Source organism: Mustela nigripes, chromosome 2 (assembly GCF_022355385.1).
Source record: "Mustela nigripes isolate SB6536 chromosome 2, MUSNIG.SB6536, whole genome shotgun sequence".
Classification (NCBI taxonomy): domain Eukaryota; kingdom Metazoa; phylum Chordata; class Mammalia; order Carnivora; family Mustelidae; genus Mustela; species Mustela nigripes.
The window spans coordinates 4,841,202-4,858,779 of record NC_081558.1 but is presented as its reverse complement, the minus strand read 5'-3'; the positions used below and the strand labels follow the sequence as shown (position 1 = coordinate 4,858,779).

The window sequence follows — 17,578 nt, the reverse complement described above, 5'->3', positions numbered from 1 at the left end:
ATTCATTCTCTCATTCTCCTTCCCTCCATCTTTCTCTCTTTCTCCCTCTCCCATCCTCCTTCCCTCCCCTTTTTAATGCAAGAATAATTTAATTCACAGAAGGTAAATTCGCAAATGATGCTCTGTCGCACAATGTAATATTTCTTAAACTACAATTGCTTGTGAACCACCACCCCCAGTTTTAGTCAAAGCTACTTTCCACCTCTATTATTATTTACTCCATTTTAAACACCAACTCATTTGTAGCTCTTTTCCCTCCCCCTTGTCCATCTGACAGCTCACCATCAGGAGTGAAGATTACTCCGTAGCTGGGACTTTTCTGGAGAAAATAGAGCAGGTATTTCACTCTCTCCAAAGAACCAGGTCTTTCTCTTTGAAATATTTTTCATGCACTCTTTCATTATTGTATTTATTCACTCTTTTTTTTAAAGATTTTTATTTATTTATTTGACAGACAGAGATCACAAGTAGGAAGAGAGGCAGGCAGAGAGAGAGGAGGGAAGAAGGCTCCCCGCTGAACAGAAAGTCCGATGCCCGGCTTGATCCCAGGACCCTGGGATCCTGACCTGAGTGAAGGCAGAGGTTTTAAACCACTGAGCCACCCAGGTGCCCCAATATTTATTCACTCTTTCAAGAAATATTTATTGAGCATCTAGCATGTGCCTGACGGTGTTCCAGACATTGCAAAACAACAGTGAAGAAAATAGGCCGAGTTCTTGCCATCAGAGAGCTGATATTATAGTGGGAGAGATAGACCACAAACACCTTAAGAAAAATTGCATAGTGTACGTGCTGTGCAGAAATTTAAATGAGATAGTGGAATAAGGCAGGGATGGCAAGCTATGGCCTGAGAATCAAATCCAGCCTACCACCTGTTTTTGTACATAAGGCACACAGCTATGCCCTTTCATTTACATATCATCTATGGCTGTTTCCCACTGGAATGTCAGAGTTGAGTAGTCACAACAACGATCATCTGGCCCAAGCAAGCAAGGAAAACAAAAGCAAAAATGAACTATTGGGACCCCATCAAAATTAAAAGCTTCTGCACAGTGAAGAAAACAATCAACAAAACTAAAAGGCAACCTTTGGAATGGGAGAAGGTATTTTCAAATGACATATTTGATAAAGGATTAGTTTTATAAAGAACTTATGAAAGAAACTTATCCAGAAAACAAATAATCTAGTTGAAAAATGGGCAGAAGACATGAATAGACCTTTTTTCCAAAGAAGATACACAGATGACTAACAGACACATAAAAGATGTTCAACATCACTCAGCATCAGGGAAATACAGATCAAAACCATGATGAGATACTACCTGACACCTGTCAGAATGGCTAAAATTAACAACACAGGAAACAACAGATGTTCACAAGGATGTGGAGAAAAAGGAACCCCCTTATACTGTTGGTGGGAATGAAAACTCATGCAGCCACTGTGGAAAACAGTATGGAGATTCCTCAAAAAGTTAAAAATAGAGCTACCCTATGACCCAGTAATTGTACTACTATGTATTTACCCAAAAGATATAAAAATATGGATTTCAAGGGCTACATGCACCCCGAAGTTTATAGCAGCATTATCAACATTAGCCAAACTATGGGAAGAGCCCAGTGTCCATCAACTGTTGAGTGGATAAAGATGGAAGCCGTGGGAGATATATCTATATCTATATCCATATGATGGAATATTACTTAGCCATAAAAAAGAATAAAATCTTGCATTTTGCAATGACATAGTGAAGCTAGAGTATATTATGCAAAATCATATGATTTCACTCACATGTGGAATTCAAGAAACAAAACAGATGACCATGGGGGAAAAAAGAAAAAAGAGGGGCAAACCATAAAACAGACTCTTAACTGTAGAGAACAAACTGAGGGTTCCTGGAGGGGCAGTGGGTAGAGGGATGGGTTAAATGAGTGATGGGTATTAAGGAGGGCACTTGTAATAAGCACTTGGTGTTGTATGTAAGTGATGAATCACTAAATCTATACCTGAAACCAGTATTACACTGTATGTTAACTAACTGGAATTTAAATAAGAACTTGAGAAAAAAAATACTATCTGGTCCTTTCACAGAAAAAGATTGCCAACTCACAGGACAGAGGAAAGCTAGGGACTATTTTAAATAGGGTGATCATGAAACATTTCTCAAGGGAAAGAGTGTTTAAGGCAACAAGGATCTGTTGCTTTCAAGTGCTTCCTTTTCAGACCATCATATGGAAACAGAGCATGCAACAGCCTGTTCCTCCTTTTAAGGAAGCATGCCAAGGGATCACTGTTTGAACTTCAGCCTGTCACAAAAGACCCACAACTGTGTTCCCCAAATTGCCTGGTTAGTGGTCACCATGTAGAGTCCCCCCGCCTTGAAGGCTTTGTAAGTTGGCCTAATCACCTAGAAATGAGACAATAGTGCCTAGGATTTGGAGGTCAGGAGAATTCATCTTAAACACAGTACCTTCTATAGTTCCTTTGAAAGCATCAGTACAGTCGATATCCATAGTGTTATTTCCAGCTTCTAGAAAAGTCTTCTCACTTGTCTCATTGCACCTCTTGATTTCATAGACTGGAAACATTAAGGAAGTTAGTTCTGCTTTGCTTGCTTCTCATGCAAAAGAAATTTGTTGAAGAACTCTCTTCTTTGAAAGGCCCCCTACTGATGATTTCTTTTTCTGCATGCAAGGTAGACTAGATGGCATTCCCTTCCACATCTCTGGCTGATGGGATGAGATGGTCAAAATGGTCTAAACAGCATCCACTGGCCACAGCAACCCAGGGGAAGATAGGGGATGGCCATGCTTCCCAGAGCTGCAACCAGGTGGACATATAATATTTAAAGATCAAAAAACTTTAAAAAATGTATACTGGAGTACCTGGTGATGGGGTGACTTAAGTTTTTAAGCAAGAGAGGCTAAACATTTAAAAGTTTTCCAGGAAAAGTCACCTGGGAGCAGGTCTGCATTTGGAAAGAACCCCTTGAATGAATTCTCCATGTCATAGAAACATAAACACAAGGTCTAACAAAATGTCAGCCTCCTAAAATGTTTTGGTCGTAAGGAAAATGTTCTATGTTTCTTACCTATACCAAGAGTAGTATTCTCATGCTTCCCTGGAGAAGCTAAATCCTCAGTCCATATGATCTCTTCCATTTTTTGAAATATTTGGGTAGCTATTTTTGCAATGTTCTCCGGGTTTCTTTTGTGCTTTGGAATTTCCTTTCAAGGAAATAAAGCTAATTAGGTAGGCTCTTCCTGAAACTTGAGAAAGCAGGAATATCTTCTGTAGTTGGGTGAGTCCAGAAGGCAGTAACATTGATTAAGGTATAGGCTCTACACTCTCAGCCTGATAGATATCTTCTCATTGACCACACACAGCCCTGTGAAGGGCATGTCATTCACTCCATTGTGTATATGGGAACATGAAGGCCTGAAGGATGAGGTGTCTGGAACCCATGAAGAGCACCTTACAGTAGAAGACAGGGGAGGGGAAGTGGTGACAGGGGTGGAGTGAAGCTCTGTATTTCTGATGCCGGTCTTTGAACAATAGCTGAGGCACTAAAAACCTTCCCCATGGTTTCTCATGCCTATTGACATCTGAGACCAGATAATGCAGGAGGCTGTCTCCGGGCATAACTATTTAGCAGCATCCTTGGTCTCTACCCACTTGATGCCCAGTAGCACTTGAGTTGTGACAACCAAAAAACATCCACAGACATTGCCAGATGTCCCCTGGGAGAAAGGACAAATCATTCCTGCATGGGAGCTAGTGTGTCCTAAAAGGCAGAGGGAGCCATGGTAGTTATTTGAGCAGGAGAATAATATGGCAAGACTGGCCAGCTGCCTCCCAGACCCAAGCTTCACTTCACTCACCTGACTGTTCTCTAAGAATGGTGTCTCCTCACTGGAGCGCTCTGAGGAAAAAAAGTAGCCATTGAGTGGTATGTGGAAGGTTAACACACCTGGCCCACATCCCTTTCCAATCACTCTTGAGTTGGGTCTTTCCCTGATGCTTCCCATCATTGCCCAAGTCCCCTCCAAGAAGTCCCAAATGTCTTCTAAAGTAGAGATTTAAAAGGTGATTAGGGCAGGGCCACCAGTTCAATGACTAAGTCAATAGTATTTATGGCATACCTACTAAAAGCCAGGAACAATACTAAACCTTATGGAAGAAAGTTGACTAAGAAACAAAGGGTGTCTCTTGTGGAGTTTGCAGTCTGGTGGGAGAGTCACTAGTTAAATAATGACAAATAAAGGATTAAGTGATTACAAGGGTCCAACATCTTCTTAATATATATGACAAGATACCTTGGGAGCCCACAGAGAAGCCTAGAATGTGGAGGGTACAGAGGAGGCGTCCTGAAGGAATGGGTGTTCACTTGGTTAATAATACAGAAGCAGTAATAACACCTGTAGTTGTCTACACACATGGCATATAAAGTATCTTAATACACGCTATCTCATGCAAAGAAACACAGAAGGTTCTAGAACAGGCTTATGTAGCTTGATAGCTAATATTTACTGAGCCTTCCTAGGTAGCTAGCACTGCACTGAATGTTTTACACACCTTAATAATCAAAATGGAAGTGCCTGGGTGGCTCAGTGGTTTAAGACTCTGCCTTCGGCTCAGGTCATGATCTCAGGGTCCTGGGATAAAGCCCTGCATTGGGCTCTCTGTTCAGCAAGGAGACTGCTTCCCCCCCTCTCTCTGCCTACTTGTGATCTCTTTCTCTCTCTCTGTCAAATAAATAAATAAAAATCTTTTTAAAAAGTCAAAATGGGTAGGTGAGGTGTATTAGTTTCCCAAGTCTGCTTTTAAAAAGTTCCACAAACGAGGGGAATTTAAAACAATAGAAATTTATTTCCTCATGGTTCTGGAGGCTAAAAGTCCAAAATCAAGATTATTGGCAGGGCCATACTCCCTTGGGAAGCCTCTAAGGAAGATCCTTCTTTGCATCTCCTAGCTTCTGGTGGTTGCAAGCAATCTTTGGTGTCCCTTGGCTGGTGGTACCAGAACCCCAGCCTCTGTGTCTGCCCTTGCATGTCCCTCGGTATGTGTGTGTGTCCCCACAACCCACTTCCTCCTTCTTATAAGGACCCCAGTCATGTTGGATTGATTTTATTAGATCTGCAAAGACTTTCTTTCCAAATAAGATCATATTCCCAGTTTCCAGATGGATGTGAATTTGGGGAGATTCTATTCCACCCAGAACGTAACGTAAGTAGGTTTCTGAAGTGACTCAACAATTACTGTTCCTTGGAATCCCCCCTCCCCCCGACTAGACCCACTGACTCACTGCTAATGAACAGAACACAGCAAAAGTGTTAGGACATCACTGTTGAGACTGGGTTATAAAAGACTACAACTTCTACTTTTTTCACACTCTTTTTCTGGCTATTCTCATGTGCTTGCTACAACAAAGCAAGCTGGAGAGGCTGATATCTACGAACTGAGGGTGGTCTCTCTCCAACTACCAGGAAGAAATTGAGGCCTTCAGTCCAGTGGCTTTGAAAGAACTAAATCCTGCCATCAACCACGTGAGTGAACTTGGAAGGAGATCTGTCCCTAGATGAGCCTTCAGATGAGAATGCATCCCTACCCAATATTTTGACTTTAGCTGTGAGAAATCCTGGAACAGAGGACACAGGGAAGTTATACCTAGATTCCTGGCCTACAGAGACTGTGAGACAATATCGTTGTTTTAAGCCACTACCATTGGGGTAACTGTTATGTAGTAATACATAACTCATACAGTTGATGCTGTTATTATTCCCAATTACAGGTGAGGCATATAAAAGTTATTACCCAAAAGTTAGTTGATAAGTGTTAGAGGCAGAAATTAAGTCCAATCTATTGAACTCAAAACATGGAATTATACTAGGAATGAGCAAATAGGTAAACATGCTGTGGTCATTGGGAGCCATGTTTTCAGCATGGCAGAAGCAGTGACAAACAAGGACAGAGGGAAGGCTAGAAGGAGCCCTGATGTTGGATGGGAATCTGAGGTATCAGTGTGAACTCATAGGGTTTAGTATATAGACAGATAAATAGATGTAGAAATTGAATTTAAAGTGAGAGAGGAAGAAACAAGTAGGGAAGTCGAGCAGAAAATCTGAGATGTCATTTTGGAAGCTCAAGAAAGAGACCCAGACAGGAGACATACTCTTGCAAGGCAGCTGCATAAGGTCGTTGATTGGTGCTGGAGGCTTGGGTGGTGCCTTCTGGGAAATGATTACCAGGGACCAGAGTAGGGTACAGAACAAGGGCCAGGACAAATCTCTGTTCTCTTACTCTGGCCTGAAATCAATGGAGTTCTCAATGTCTACCCTCCCCCACTCCTTTTTCATGGTGGAAAGTACTTGGAAATCCTTACCATAACACGCTTCTTGATCTGACTTGAAGAATCTAGCCAACCAGTTAAAGATATGATATGAGAAACAGCTACAGTAGTAACTTCCAATTTCATTTCGGCAGTATGATTCCTTCTTGCACTTTGCCAGCCCAGCTGTACACTCATCAATATCTGCAAATCAAGAGAAAAACATCATTTTTCATTCTCATCAAACTATACTATCTTCCCTTGCACGTGGAGTCTCCAGTACCCACCCTCATTCATAAGCATTCTTGGAGAAGATGACTCCATATCATAAAGGTGATAGTTCTCCTCCAGTTGATGTATAAATACAATACAATCCTATTGAAAAACATCTAGCTAGACTTTAAGGAGTAAGACAGTGGATACAATCATGTAAGTATAGCCAGAAAAACTCTGCAGTGGGGACCTGTCTAATGAGACACTGAAACACACTTTAAAGCCTCAATAAAATGAATGCTGGCACATGAATTGACAAAGAGTCCAGGGAAATAGACTCAAAGTCCAGAAACAGACCCAAGTACATATGGAGCTTTAGAGTATGATGATGGTGATATGTCAAACCACTGAGTGAAGGACAAGTGGTTCTTTTTGTTTTTTTTTTAAGATTTTATTTATTTATTTGACAGAGAGAAATCACAAGTAGATGGAGAGGCAGGCAGAGAGAGAGAGAGGGAAGCAGGCTCCCTGCCAAGCAGAGAGCCCGATGCGGGACTCGATCCCAGGACCCTGAGATGATGACCCGAGCCGAAGGCAGCGGCTTAACCCACTGAGCCACCCAGGCGCCCCAGGACAAGTGGTTCTTTCAATACTTGGATCACAAGATTTGTTTAATCAATTTAAAACACACAGCAAATTTAAAAAAAACACACACAGCAAGTAGCAAGGAAAGAGGTAAAGCAAGAGAGGCAAGAGGATCCCACTGTCCAAGTCAGTGGGACTTTGGAACAAAGGCACATGCAATATTCATGTGTTCTGCATCTATCTGCCACATCTATCTGGTGGACCAGAGTTGAGGTTCAAGCAAAGGGACCCACAGACAGAAGTTGCCCTGAGCCAATGACTCACACATATTCTCTCTGTTGGGAGGACTCAGGACAAGTAAGTGCATTGAACCAATAGTTGCAATTTGCCTGTTAGTCTGTGGGTTATATCAAGCTCTGGGTATGTTTCGGGTAGAGGGTTATATGTGCCAGAATGGTAATCACCAATGAGTGACCAAATTAAAACCTCTTACATATTAAGTGCTTGTGTGTATTTTGCTTATATTGTGTATCTTGAACACCTAATGCCTCTTAGTTATTTAAACTGAGAACTTTTCCCCTAAGATCAGGAACACAGCAGTGATGTCGACTATCACCACTGCTATTCAACATAGTATTAGAAGTCCTAGTCTCAGCAACAAAAAGAAAAAAAAAAATATCTGAATCAGCAAACAAGAAGTCAAACTATCACCCTTTGCAGATGATATGATGCTTTATGTGGAAAACCCAAAAGATTCCACTCCAAAACTGCTAGAACTCATACAGGAATTCAGTAAAATGTCAGGATATAAAATCAATGCACAGAAATCAGCTGCATTTCTGTACACCAACAGCAAGACAGAAGAAAGAGAAATTAAGGAGTTGATCCCATTTACAATTGCACCCAAAACCATAAGATACCTAGGAATAAACTTAACCAAAGAGGCAAAGAATCTGTACTCAGAAAAGTATTCATGAAAGAAATTGAGGAAGAAACAAAGAAATGGAAAAACATTCCATGCTCTTGGATTGGAAGATTTGAAGAACAAATATTGTGAAAATGTCTAGGCTACCTAGAGTGATCTATACATGTAATGCAACCCTTATCAAAATACCATTGATTTTTCTCAAAGAAATGGAACAAATAATCCTAAAATTTATATGGAATGAGAAAAGACCCCAAATAGCCAGAGCAATGTTGAAAAAGATGCCAAAGCTGGCATCACAATCCCAGACTTCAAGCTCTATTACAAATCTGTCATCACCAAGACGGTATGGTACTGGAATAAAAACAGACACATAGATCAATGGAACAGAATAAAGAGCCCAGAAATAGACCCTCAACTCCATGGACAACTAATCTTCAACAAAGCAGGAAAGACTGCCCAATGGAAAAAAGACAGTCTCTTCAACAAATGGTGTTGGGAAAATTAGACAGCCACATGCAGAAGAATGGAACTGGACTATATCCTTATACCACACACAAAAATAGACTCAAAATGGACGAAAGACTTCAATGTGATATAGGAATCCATCAAAGAACACAGGAGGCAACCTCTTTGACTTCAGCCACAGCCACTTCCTCCTAGAAACATCGCCAAAGGCAAGGGAAGCAAGGGGAAAAAATGAATTACTGGGACTTCATCAAGATCAAAAGCTTGCACAGCAAAGGAAATAGTCAACAAAACCAAAAGACAATGGACAGAATGGGAGAAGATATTTGCAAATGACATATCAGATAAAGGGCTAGTATCCAAAATCTATAAAGAACTTATCAAACTCAACACCCAAAGAACAAATAATCCAAAAAAAGAAATGGGCAGAAGACATAAACAGACATTTTGGCAAAGAAGACATCCAAATGGCCAACAGACACATGAAAAAATGCTCCATATCACTCACCATCAGGGAAATACAAACCAAAACCACAATGAGATACCACCTCATACCAATCAGAATGGCTAAAATTAACAAGTCAAGAAATGACAGATGTTGGTGACGATGCAGAGAAAGGGAACCCTTATACACCGTTGGTGGGAATGCAAGCTGGTGCAGCCACTCTGGAAAACAGTATGGAGGTTCCTCAAAAAGTCAAAAATAGAGCTACACTATGACCTAGTACTTGCACTACTGGGTATTCACCCTAAAGATACACCAAAGACCCCTTTTGGATCACCAAAGGGGCACGTGCACCCGCATGTTTATATAGCAATGTCCACAATAGCCAAACTATGGAAAGAGCCTAGATGTCCATCAATAGATGAATGGATAAAGAAGATATTATACACAAACACACACACACACACACACACACACACACAATGGAATACTATGCGCCATCAAAAGAAACAAAATCTTGCCATTTGCAATGATGTGGGTGGAACTCGAGGGTATTATGCTAAGCAAAATAAATCAATCAGTAAAAGACAATTATCATATGCTTTCTCTGATATGAGGAATTTGAGAGGCAGGATGGGGAGTCCTGGTGGGTAGGGAGGGAAAAAACAAAACAAGATGGGATTGGGAAGGAGACAAACCATAAAAGACTCCTTTTTTAAAAGATTTTATTTGTTTATTTGACAGAGAGAGAGAGAGAGAGATCACAAGTAGGCAGAGAGGCATGTGCGGGAAGGGGGGAGGGAGGGGGAAGCAGGCTCCCCGCTGAGCAGAGAGCCCGATGCAGGGCTCGATCCCAGGATCCTGAGATCATGATCTGAGCAGAGGCAGAGGCTTAACCCACTGAGCCACACAGGCACTCCAACAGACTCTTAATCTCATGAAACAACCTAAGGGTTGTTGAGGGGTGGGGGGTAGGGATAAGGTGGCTTGCTAATGGACATTGGGGAGGGTATGTGCTATGGTGAGTGCTGTGAAATGTGAAAGCCTGATGATTCACAGAACTTTACCCCTGGAGCAAATAATACATCATATGTTAATAAGAAAAATTGTTCATCATTTAGAGTAAATCACAAAAAATCTACTGACATACCATTTCCCACCAAGTAGACTGGCGTTCTGACAACATGTTTTGCCAGGAAAGCTGTGGGGAGACAGGTGCTTTTATGCATTGCTGGTGAGAATGCCAATTGGTACAAATTTTCTAGAATTAAATTTGGGATAGCTAATCAAGCTACATATGGATTTACCTTTTAACTAAGGCACCTCACCCTCAGGACTCTACTTCAGCTTGTTTTTTTTTAAATTAAATATAATGTATTATTTGCGTCAGGAGTACAGGTTCATGAATCATCAGTCTTAAAACGATTCACAGCACTAGGACTCTACTCTAAAGACACATCTCCCACAAAACTGGAAAAAGCCCAAGGATTCAAGTAAATTGTCCCCATGCAGAAGAAGGTTGAATAAACTATGCTTCACCCACACAGCTACATGAAAGAGTGAGGGAAGATTTCTGGGTGATTTGGAATAATTTCTGGGATGTACTGTTAAGTGAAAAAAGCAAAGTGCAAAAGGGCATGTCTGGTGTCTCACAGAAGACCAGAAAAGACAGATTGCTGACTCAGGAGCATGGCAACTAAATGGGACCCTGAAATAATTCTTGAAGCAGAAAAAAAAGGGGGGAGCATTGGAGAAAAAAACAAATGAAACTGGGAAAAAAGTCTGTTTTTGTTTAACATCCTTATATAAATATCAGTTCCCTAGCTTTCATCATTGTAGTGTGGCCATGTTGTTGATGAATCTTTAGGGCATTTGGTGAAGGGGTAATAGAGAATTTCCTAAACTCTTTTAAAAAGTTTCAAAAATAGATACATCCAATGTTGTATGATTCCACTTATAGGAGGTCCCTAGAGGAGTCACGTCCACAGACAGAGTAGATGGTGGGAGCCAGAAGTGGGGTAGGGGACAGGCAGTCAGTGCTTCATGGGGACAGAAGTCTCAGTTTGGGGAAAGTTCTGGAGACAGATGTTGGGGATGACTACACAGCAGTGTGAGTGTGCTTGATGCCACTGGGCTGCACACAAAAATGGTTAAACTGATAAATTTTATGTTATCTATATTTTGCCATGATCAAAGAAAATAAATCCTAAGTCATTTACCATGGTCTGCTTTGCCTTCTGATTTTACACAATTCCACCAATCAAATATTCTGGAGTGGTTTTTCTCCTTGGCAGTCAAATGGACCTTTAGAATTTGTGGAAATGAGAAAGGATTTTGGCTGGAGTAGAGGGGAGTAGTGCTAAGGGAAACTGCAATAGAGTCGGCGTCAGATCATGGAAGATACTGAGTGTGAAGATAGTAAGTTATTCGTTTGTTCTCTTGGACGAGTAGTTGAGGCCAAATCATAGAAGATACTGTGTCAAGATCTAAGTTGGGGTCAGATCACGGAAGATGTCTGTCAAGATAGTAACTTACTCATTTCTTCTCTTGGACAACACTTTTTTATTGGGCCTCTGTTATGTGACATATTCTCTGTCTTTGGCTTACAGTAATGAACAAAACAGACATGGTCCGCACTCTTGTGGGATTCTCAGATAGACCAACAAAATTAATGCTTGAAACTTCAAGGGTCCTGGGAGCTCTACCTTCCTCTAAAGACATCAAACAAGCTTCAGGGAGAGCGAGGGGGACACAAGGAATAGGGACTTCTCTAAGGGCACTGAGACAACTCTGATATGTTCTGTCTCGTAGTACAATTGCATCTTTGCCTCACTAGTACCCCACACATGCCCCCGACCCCATTCCAGATCTCAGGAGTCTCTACCTTCACATTTCTCGTGGGGCTTGATGTGGCTCCTCCCAGACAGAGACTGAAATCCATCATTACAAGCACAGTGGGTGCTGTTGAAACAGCTGGCATTTTCAGGGCACATGGGACAGAAAGCTGCAGGGAACACAGGATTCTTTCATTAATTTACTCATTCATTCAAGAAACATTCCTTGAGTACATACGATGTCCCAGATGCTGTAGTCAGAAAAGTGCTCTTTTAGGAAGAGAGCTCTTTTAGGTAGAGGCTCTGTTGGCCTCTACCATGCACCCCTCCCACTGCCAGACACATGCTTGTGTGCCTGCCCCACCCACATCCAGCCTCTGCCACCGACACCACTTCTGCTCAACGGTAGAACTTCCAACTGTCAGCACCTGTGTGTCTTTCCCTGAGGGCTTTCTCTGGCCACCAGAGTCCTCTGTGCTCACCACATGGTGTGCTAGCAGTGGAGCAGTTCCCTCAATCAATGACGGATTAGGTGGGGATTTTTTATTATCAGGAAAAAAAAAGAAAACAAGTATTGGCAAGACGTGGAGGAACTGTAACCCTGTGCGTGGCTGGTAGGCATGTAAAATGGTGCACATATTGTGGAAAGCAGCCTGGCACGTCTTAACAATTTTCTTTTTTTATTAGAAATACCATATACCACTTTTGGGTATATAGCCCGAAGAACTGAAAGAAGGGTTTTGAAGAGATATTTGCACACCCATCTTCATGGCAGCATTATTCACAGTAGCCCAAAGGTAGGAACACCCCCAGTGTCCATTGGCAGATGAATAAACACAATGTGGTCCATCCATACACGGGAGTATTAGTCAGCTTTAAGAAAGAAGGAAACTCCAACACCTGCCACCACACGGGTGAACTCTGAAGACATTAAGGTATACAAATAAAGCAGTCGCAAAAGGAGAACTACTGTTTGATGCCACTTACAGGAAGCTGCTAGAGGAGTCAGATTCCTAAAGAGGAACGTACTGGTGGGAGGGGAAATGGGGGACGGCTGCTTCTTGGGGGGAATAATATCAGTCTGGCAAGAGTTTGAAACATGTTCCGGATGGTGGGGATGGTTATACCGCAGTGTGAACATGTTTGAGGCTGTGCACGGAGAAATGATTACAATGATGAATTTTAGGTTATGTATATATTACCAGAAGTTTAAAAAGATAAATAAGAAGATAACAGCTTCCTTGCTCAAGGTGGGGACTCTTGCCGGGGTGCTGGAGGGCATGCTCTTTACTATGTCCCCTCCCCCCCTCAACTGCTTGACAATGGACCCTTAGGGCTCCTCACCTTCCCAGGTATTTCCTACTCTCATCTGGAACTTCCCAGGATCACTTCCCAAATAAATGAGTTGCTCTCAGGTCCTTTTCTCAGGGTGTGCTTCTGGGGGACACCCAACCCAAGACGTGGGGTAAAAATAAAAGTATCTCCTGCCATGACTTAACACAGGCTCTGGGAAAGAAAGGACAGAATCCACCATCCACCAGCTGTGCAACCTTGAGCCAGCTACCTCCCTAGAGCACTGCTGGTCAAGTGAGAACACTGTCCAGACCTTCTCTGCTGGAATGCCAGGACTAAATGGGATACGTGCAGAATTTGCTTGGCATGGAGCCTGGTGCAAAGGCTACATAAATGGCGGTGATGATGGAGAAGGGCAAGCAGTGCTTGGGAGCTGCAAGAAAAAGGTAGAAGAAGGCGGAAGAGATTCATGTAGTCTCCCTTGGAAAGGGCCTCTTCCCCACCCCTCCTCCCCAGCAGGTTGCCAGATCCTAATTTCCTTTCCCTGGCATTTGGTTGTAAGTAAACTCACCTCCAGAATTCTTGGTATCTGATCCTGACAAAGCCAGCAGGATGCTGAGACCTGGCACAGCGAGAAGAGGACAGTTCAGCTTGGCCGAAGCCCATGGGGTTAGGGGTTTCGTCTCCCACTGCCGGGGCACACGTGAGCTAACTTCACCACAGGTCCTTCCAAGCAGGCTACAAACACCCGAGTCCCAGGGGGCATCTACTGCTGAAGCATGCCGGGGCCATCTGGCTGCAGCTGTAAGAGGGTCTGCACCCAATTTCAAGCTGGGGTGGAGGGAGGGGGACTCCGGGAGAGGTGTTCTTCACACCAACAATCAGTGCTCTGACACCAGCTGGGTGTCCTACAATTTAACTCCATTCCAACACCATCTACCTGGAGACAGTATCAGATCGCACAGGTTACGGGCTCCCTCCCACGAGCCTACTTCCAACTTTAGAAGCCATGGAAAGCCTAGGTTATCACCACCTCCTTGAGTTGCATTACTTTGCTAGAGCAACTCAGGACTCCAGGGAAACAGTTCGGTTACCAGATTGCTGGTTTATTAGGAAAAGGTATCATGTGGGAACACCTGAGGCGGGTGAGGGGCGGGGCCAGGCGCTGGGGAGGGCGCAGAACCTCCATGCCCTTCCTCTAGAGGTGGCCACTCTCCCCAGGCCTCCAGCTTCACCAACCCCAGTAGACCAGCCTTCCCCGGCCTCAGGAGGCTACCTCGCACCCCCAGGGTTGATTAGATCTTTGGCCCTGAGCCCGGATTCGCTCTCCTGCTCCTCCTGAAAGGTCCAGCCTTCAAATACAGGATTGGCTCCTCTCCCAGCCCCGCCCCTATCCCCTGACCAGCGGTGAGTTTCCCAAATCGCCTCATTACCATAACAGAAGACACCTTTATCACTCTCTCCTTGGGAAACGGGAAATCCAAGGGTTCTAAGAGCTGTGTGCGGGTTGGGGGTGGGGACAAAGCCTAAATATGTATTTCTTATTATAAATCACAGTATCACAAGCTGTGTGTCCCAATTTCTGAAAAACCAGTGGCTCAGAAAGCTCCTTTTCTCCAAATCTAGTACCAAAAGGTCAAGTGCCAGCCTCCTTCCTATGCCGTGGTCTTTCTGGGCCTGTCCAGACCTCTACCCCACCCTGTCCGAAGGCGACAAAGTACAAGCCACATGGGTCCTTTTAAAATTTCTGGTAGCCACATTTTTTTTTTAAAGGCAAAGAAAAACAGGGGGAATTAGGTTCACTACGGTTAACCCGATAGAGCCAAGAGGGGATCCTTTCAACCCGCATTAAATATCTGACAAATTATTCATAAAATATTTTACGATCCCTTCTGTGTGTAAGATAGTCTTTGAAATCAAGTAGGAATTTTGCATGTGCCGCTGATCTCCACGGTGGCTGGCCTAATTTGGAGTGCTCAGGAGCCACAGGTGGTTGGTGGCTGTCGTCCTGCACAGGACAGGTCTGACTGCTAAAAACCCATGTTTTTTCTGGAGTAAGAGGGGATCTGAATAGCACAGACCATAAAAATTCTGGAGTCCAAAACCGTGGCGAATTTGGAAAGGATGAGCCTGTTTGGGGCATGGTCCATTTTGTAGAATGATCTAAAAATGTCTCCCACGTTTTTAGATAAAGCTTTATATTAAAGTCTGGGATGAAATCAGACCTACGGAAAACTTCCCTACACACTTCCTAATATCACTTCCTCAAGGTACATAGGTGGCAAATAACCAGGCACTTGAAAGACGGATTTTCCTGCATCCCTTTCATTGTAAGCAGGTTGTGCTGGGGTGCTTGGCTAAAACCTGGAGGCATCTAGGGTGGTGCCTAGGTGGCACTGTCGGTTGAACATTGGGCTCTTGGTTTGGGCTCCAATCATGATCTCCTGGTTGTGAGATGGAGCCCCACTAGAGCTCCCCGCTCACCACGGGATGGGCTTCAGGTTCTCTCTCCCTCTCCTTTCCCCTCTATCCCTACCCACCTGCCATGACTCATGCATGCTTGCACGCGCTCTCTCTCTCTGGAGGCATCTACTTTCATAGCTAACACCAGCCCCCAAGTGGCTTAAGTATGACAAGTAAAATCAAGGTAATTTGGATTCGAATCACATGGAACGAGGAGGAGTAAGAAATCTGCCTATGGCCCGTTTGGATTATCGCAGAACAGGACAAGTCCCCTGAACAGGTCAACACCTGCTTTTCCTACGTCCTCTGTAATATTTACTAGGCTCCGTATTATGGGTACTCATCACCTTAAAGGACTCATGGTATTGGGCTGAATCACAGGACATGGCCATGTCTTTAAGTCAAAAAATGCTCAAATATCAGTACTTTCCCTGCGAATGCTCTCTTCGCAAAAAGAAATATTTGATTCCTATGGGGCAAGGGTCAGCAAACCATTGCCCTCAGGCCAAACGCAGACCAGGACTAGTTTTTATATGGCCCGTGAGTTAAGAACGGTTTTCAGTTTTTACATGGCTAAAAACAATCAAAATGTCATGGTACGTGAAAATGATATGAAACTCAAATTCCTATGTGTATAAATCGAGTTTTACTGGAACACAGAGATGCCCATCAGTCTGAGAATGCCTGGGGCTACTGTTACATGGCAGTGCAGACAGAGTCGGTGAGTTTAGAGAGAGACCAAATACCCACAGGGCTGACAACAGTAATTATCTGGCCTTTTATAGAAAAAGTTTGCCCATCCCTGACACAGAGTACTGGACATCACATGCTTGCTAATAAGATCTCCTTCCCAAACCTGCCTTAAACTGTATTTGAGTCCTCTTGTGGTGTTTGTGTATTGCTTTGAAGAACCAAAATCCCAGAGTAGAACGGTGGGTGGATCCGGGTTATTTAACCACTAAACTGTAATACTCCAAACATGGCCCCTCTAGGTAGTCTGACCAGTGTAGCAGGTCCTTCAAGTATCCCCTTTCGACTTCCCCAGAGGGGGTTCCCACGCATGCAAATAGCTATCTTTCTGTCAGAGGGCATTTTCTGCAGACTGTGGAGGGCAAGCCCAAAATATTTGGGAGTTATGCGAGAGTGGCTATCCAGCAGCAAGTGATGAGGACCCAGGGTAAATAACCCGGCCTCCTAGCCTTGCTAAAGCACATAAGGCATTCTCTCTTAGAGGTGCCCCAACAGGCCTGAGTGCCACTTACCCACAGAGTAACTCTTCATTAACACACCCCTCATCGGCTCTTGTCTCCTCCTGGTCTGGCAACCTCCACTCCCTTCCTTGGGCCTCCTGGGATCCCTTCCCAAATAAACTACATACACCCAAGTCTTTGTCTCAGCTCTGCTTGGGGAGACCAATTAAGAGACTCAGCGTGAGAGTTTCTAATAGGACTGGTGCACACAATCACTTCAGCACAGAGTGCCCAAACTGGGGGGGGGGGGGGGGGGGGGGAGCAATCCAAACTAGGATGCTGGGCTCATGGGCACTTACCTGAGAGCAGGGGCAGGCACCTGCTTCCCATAGCACTGAGATATCAGGGCACCAATCTGAGAAGCTCTCTCAAGCAGGACGTGGCAAGGATGTCTGGAATGAAGAAGCCCCATGAAAGTCAATTTCAGTGGGTCACAGACTTTGGAGGCCAGGTGGCTAACGCTTCTCAAAACCCTTTAATTTCGGCCGATCTTTTGACCCACTTCTGGGGAGTTACCTCCAGGAGAGGAGGATCGAAGGAGACTAGATTCTAGGAAACAAGCTTACAACCCAGCCACAGGAACTGTAAGGACCTATTTTACTGTCCCTGATCCCCTTCCCCCAAGGGACTTAAAAACAAGTCCCAGAAACCAGCTCCAAGTGTGAAGGCCAAGAAAAACAAGGCTGTACCCACCTCGAGTCTAGCCCTGACATAAGTACAGCCATCTTGGCAAAGCAAAAGCTGGCACCTTGCACCGTAAGAGTGGGTTAGCAAAACAAT

General features: G+C 43.7%; 1 protein-coding gene across 1 annotated transcript in view; it reads right to left on the bottom strand.

Annotated features, from left to right (window-relative positions):
• The window catches only part of LOC132009665 (putative adhesion G protein-coupled receptor E4P), a 52,640-nt gene that overhangs the window by 27,787 nt on the left and 7,275 nt on the right, over window positions 1–17,578 (bottom strand). Inside the window, exons 2-8 of the mRNA XM_059387692.1 lie at window positions 17,098–17,190; window positions 13,657–13,707; window positions 11,843–11,962; window positions 6,377–6,526; window positions 3,876–3,916; window positions 3,086–3,221; window positions 2,465–2,572 (exon numbers count right to left, since the gene is read on the bottom strand). Coding sequence (XP_059243675.1) covers window positions 2,465–2,572; window positions 3,086–3,221; window positions 3,876–3,916; window positions 6,377–6,526; window positions 11,843–11,962; window positions 13,657–13,707; window positions 17,098–17,128 — 637 coding nt within the window. The 5' untranslated portion in view covers window positions 17,129–17,190. The remainder of the gene's footprint in view (window positions 1–2,464; window positions 2,573–3,085; window positions 3,222–3,875; window positions 3,917–6,376; window positions 6,527–11,842; window positions 11,963–13,656; window positions 13,708–17,097; window positions 17,191–17,578) is intronic.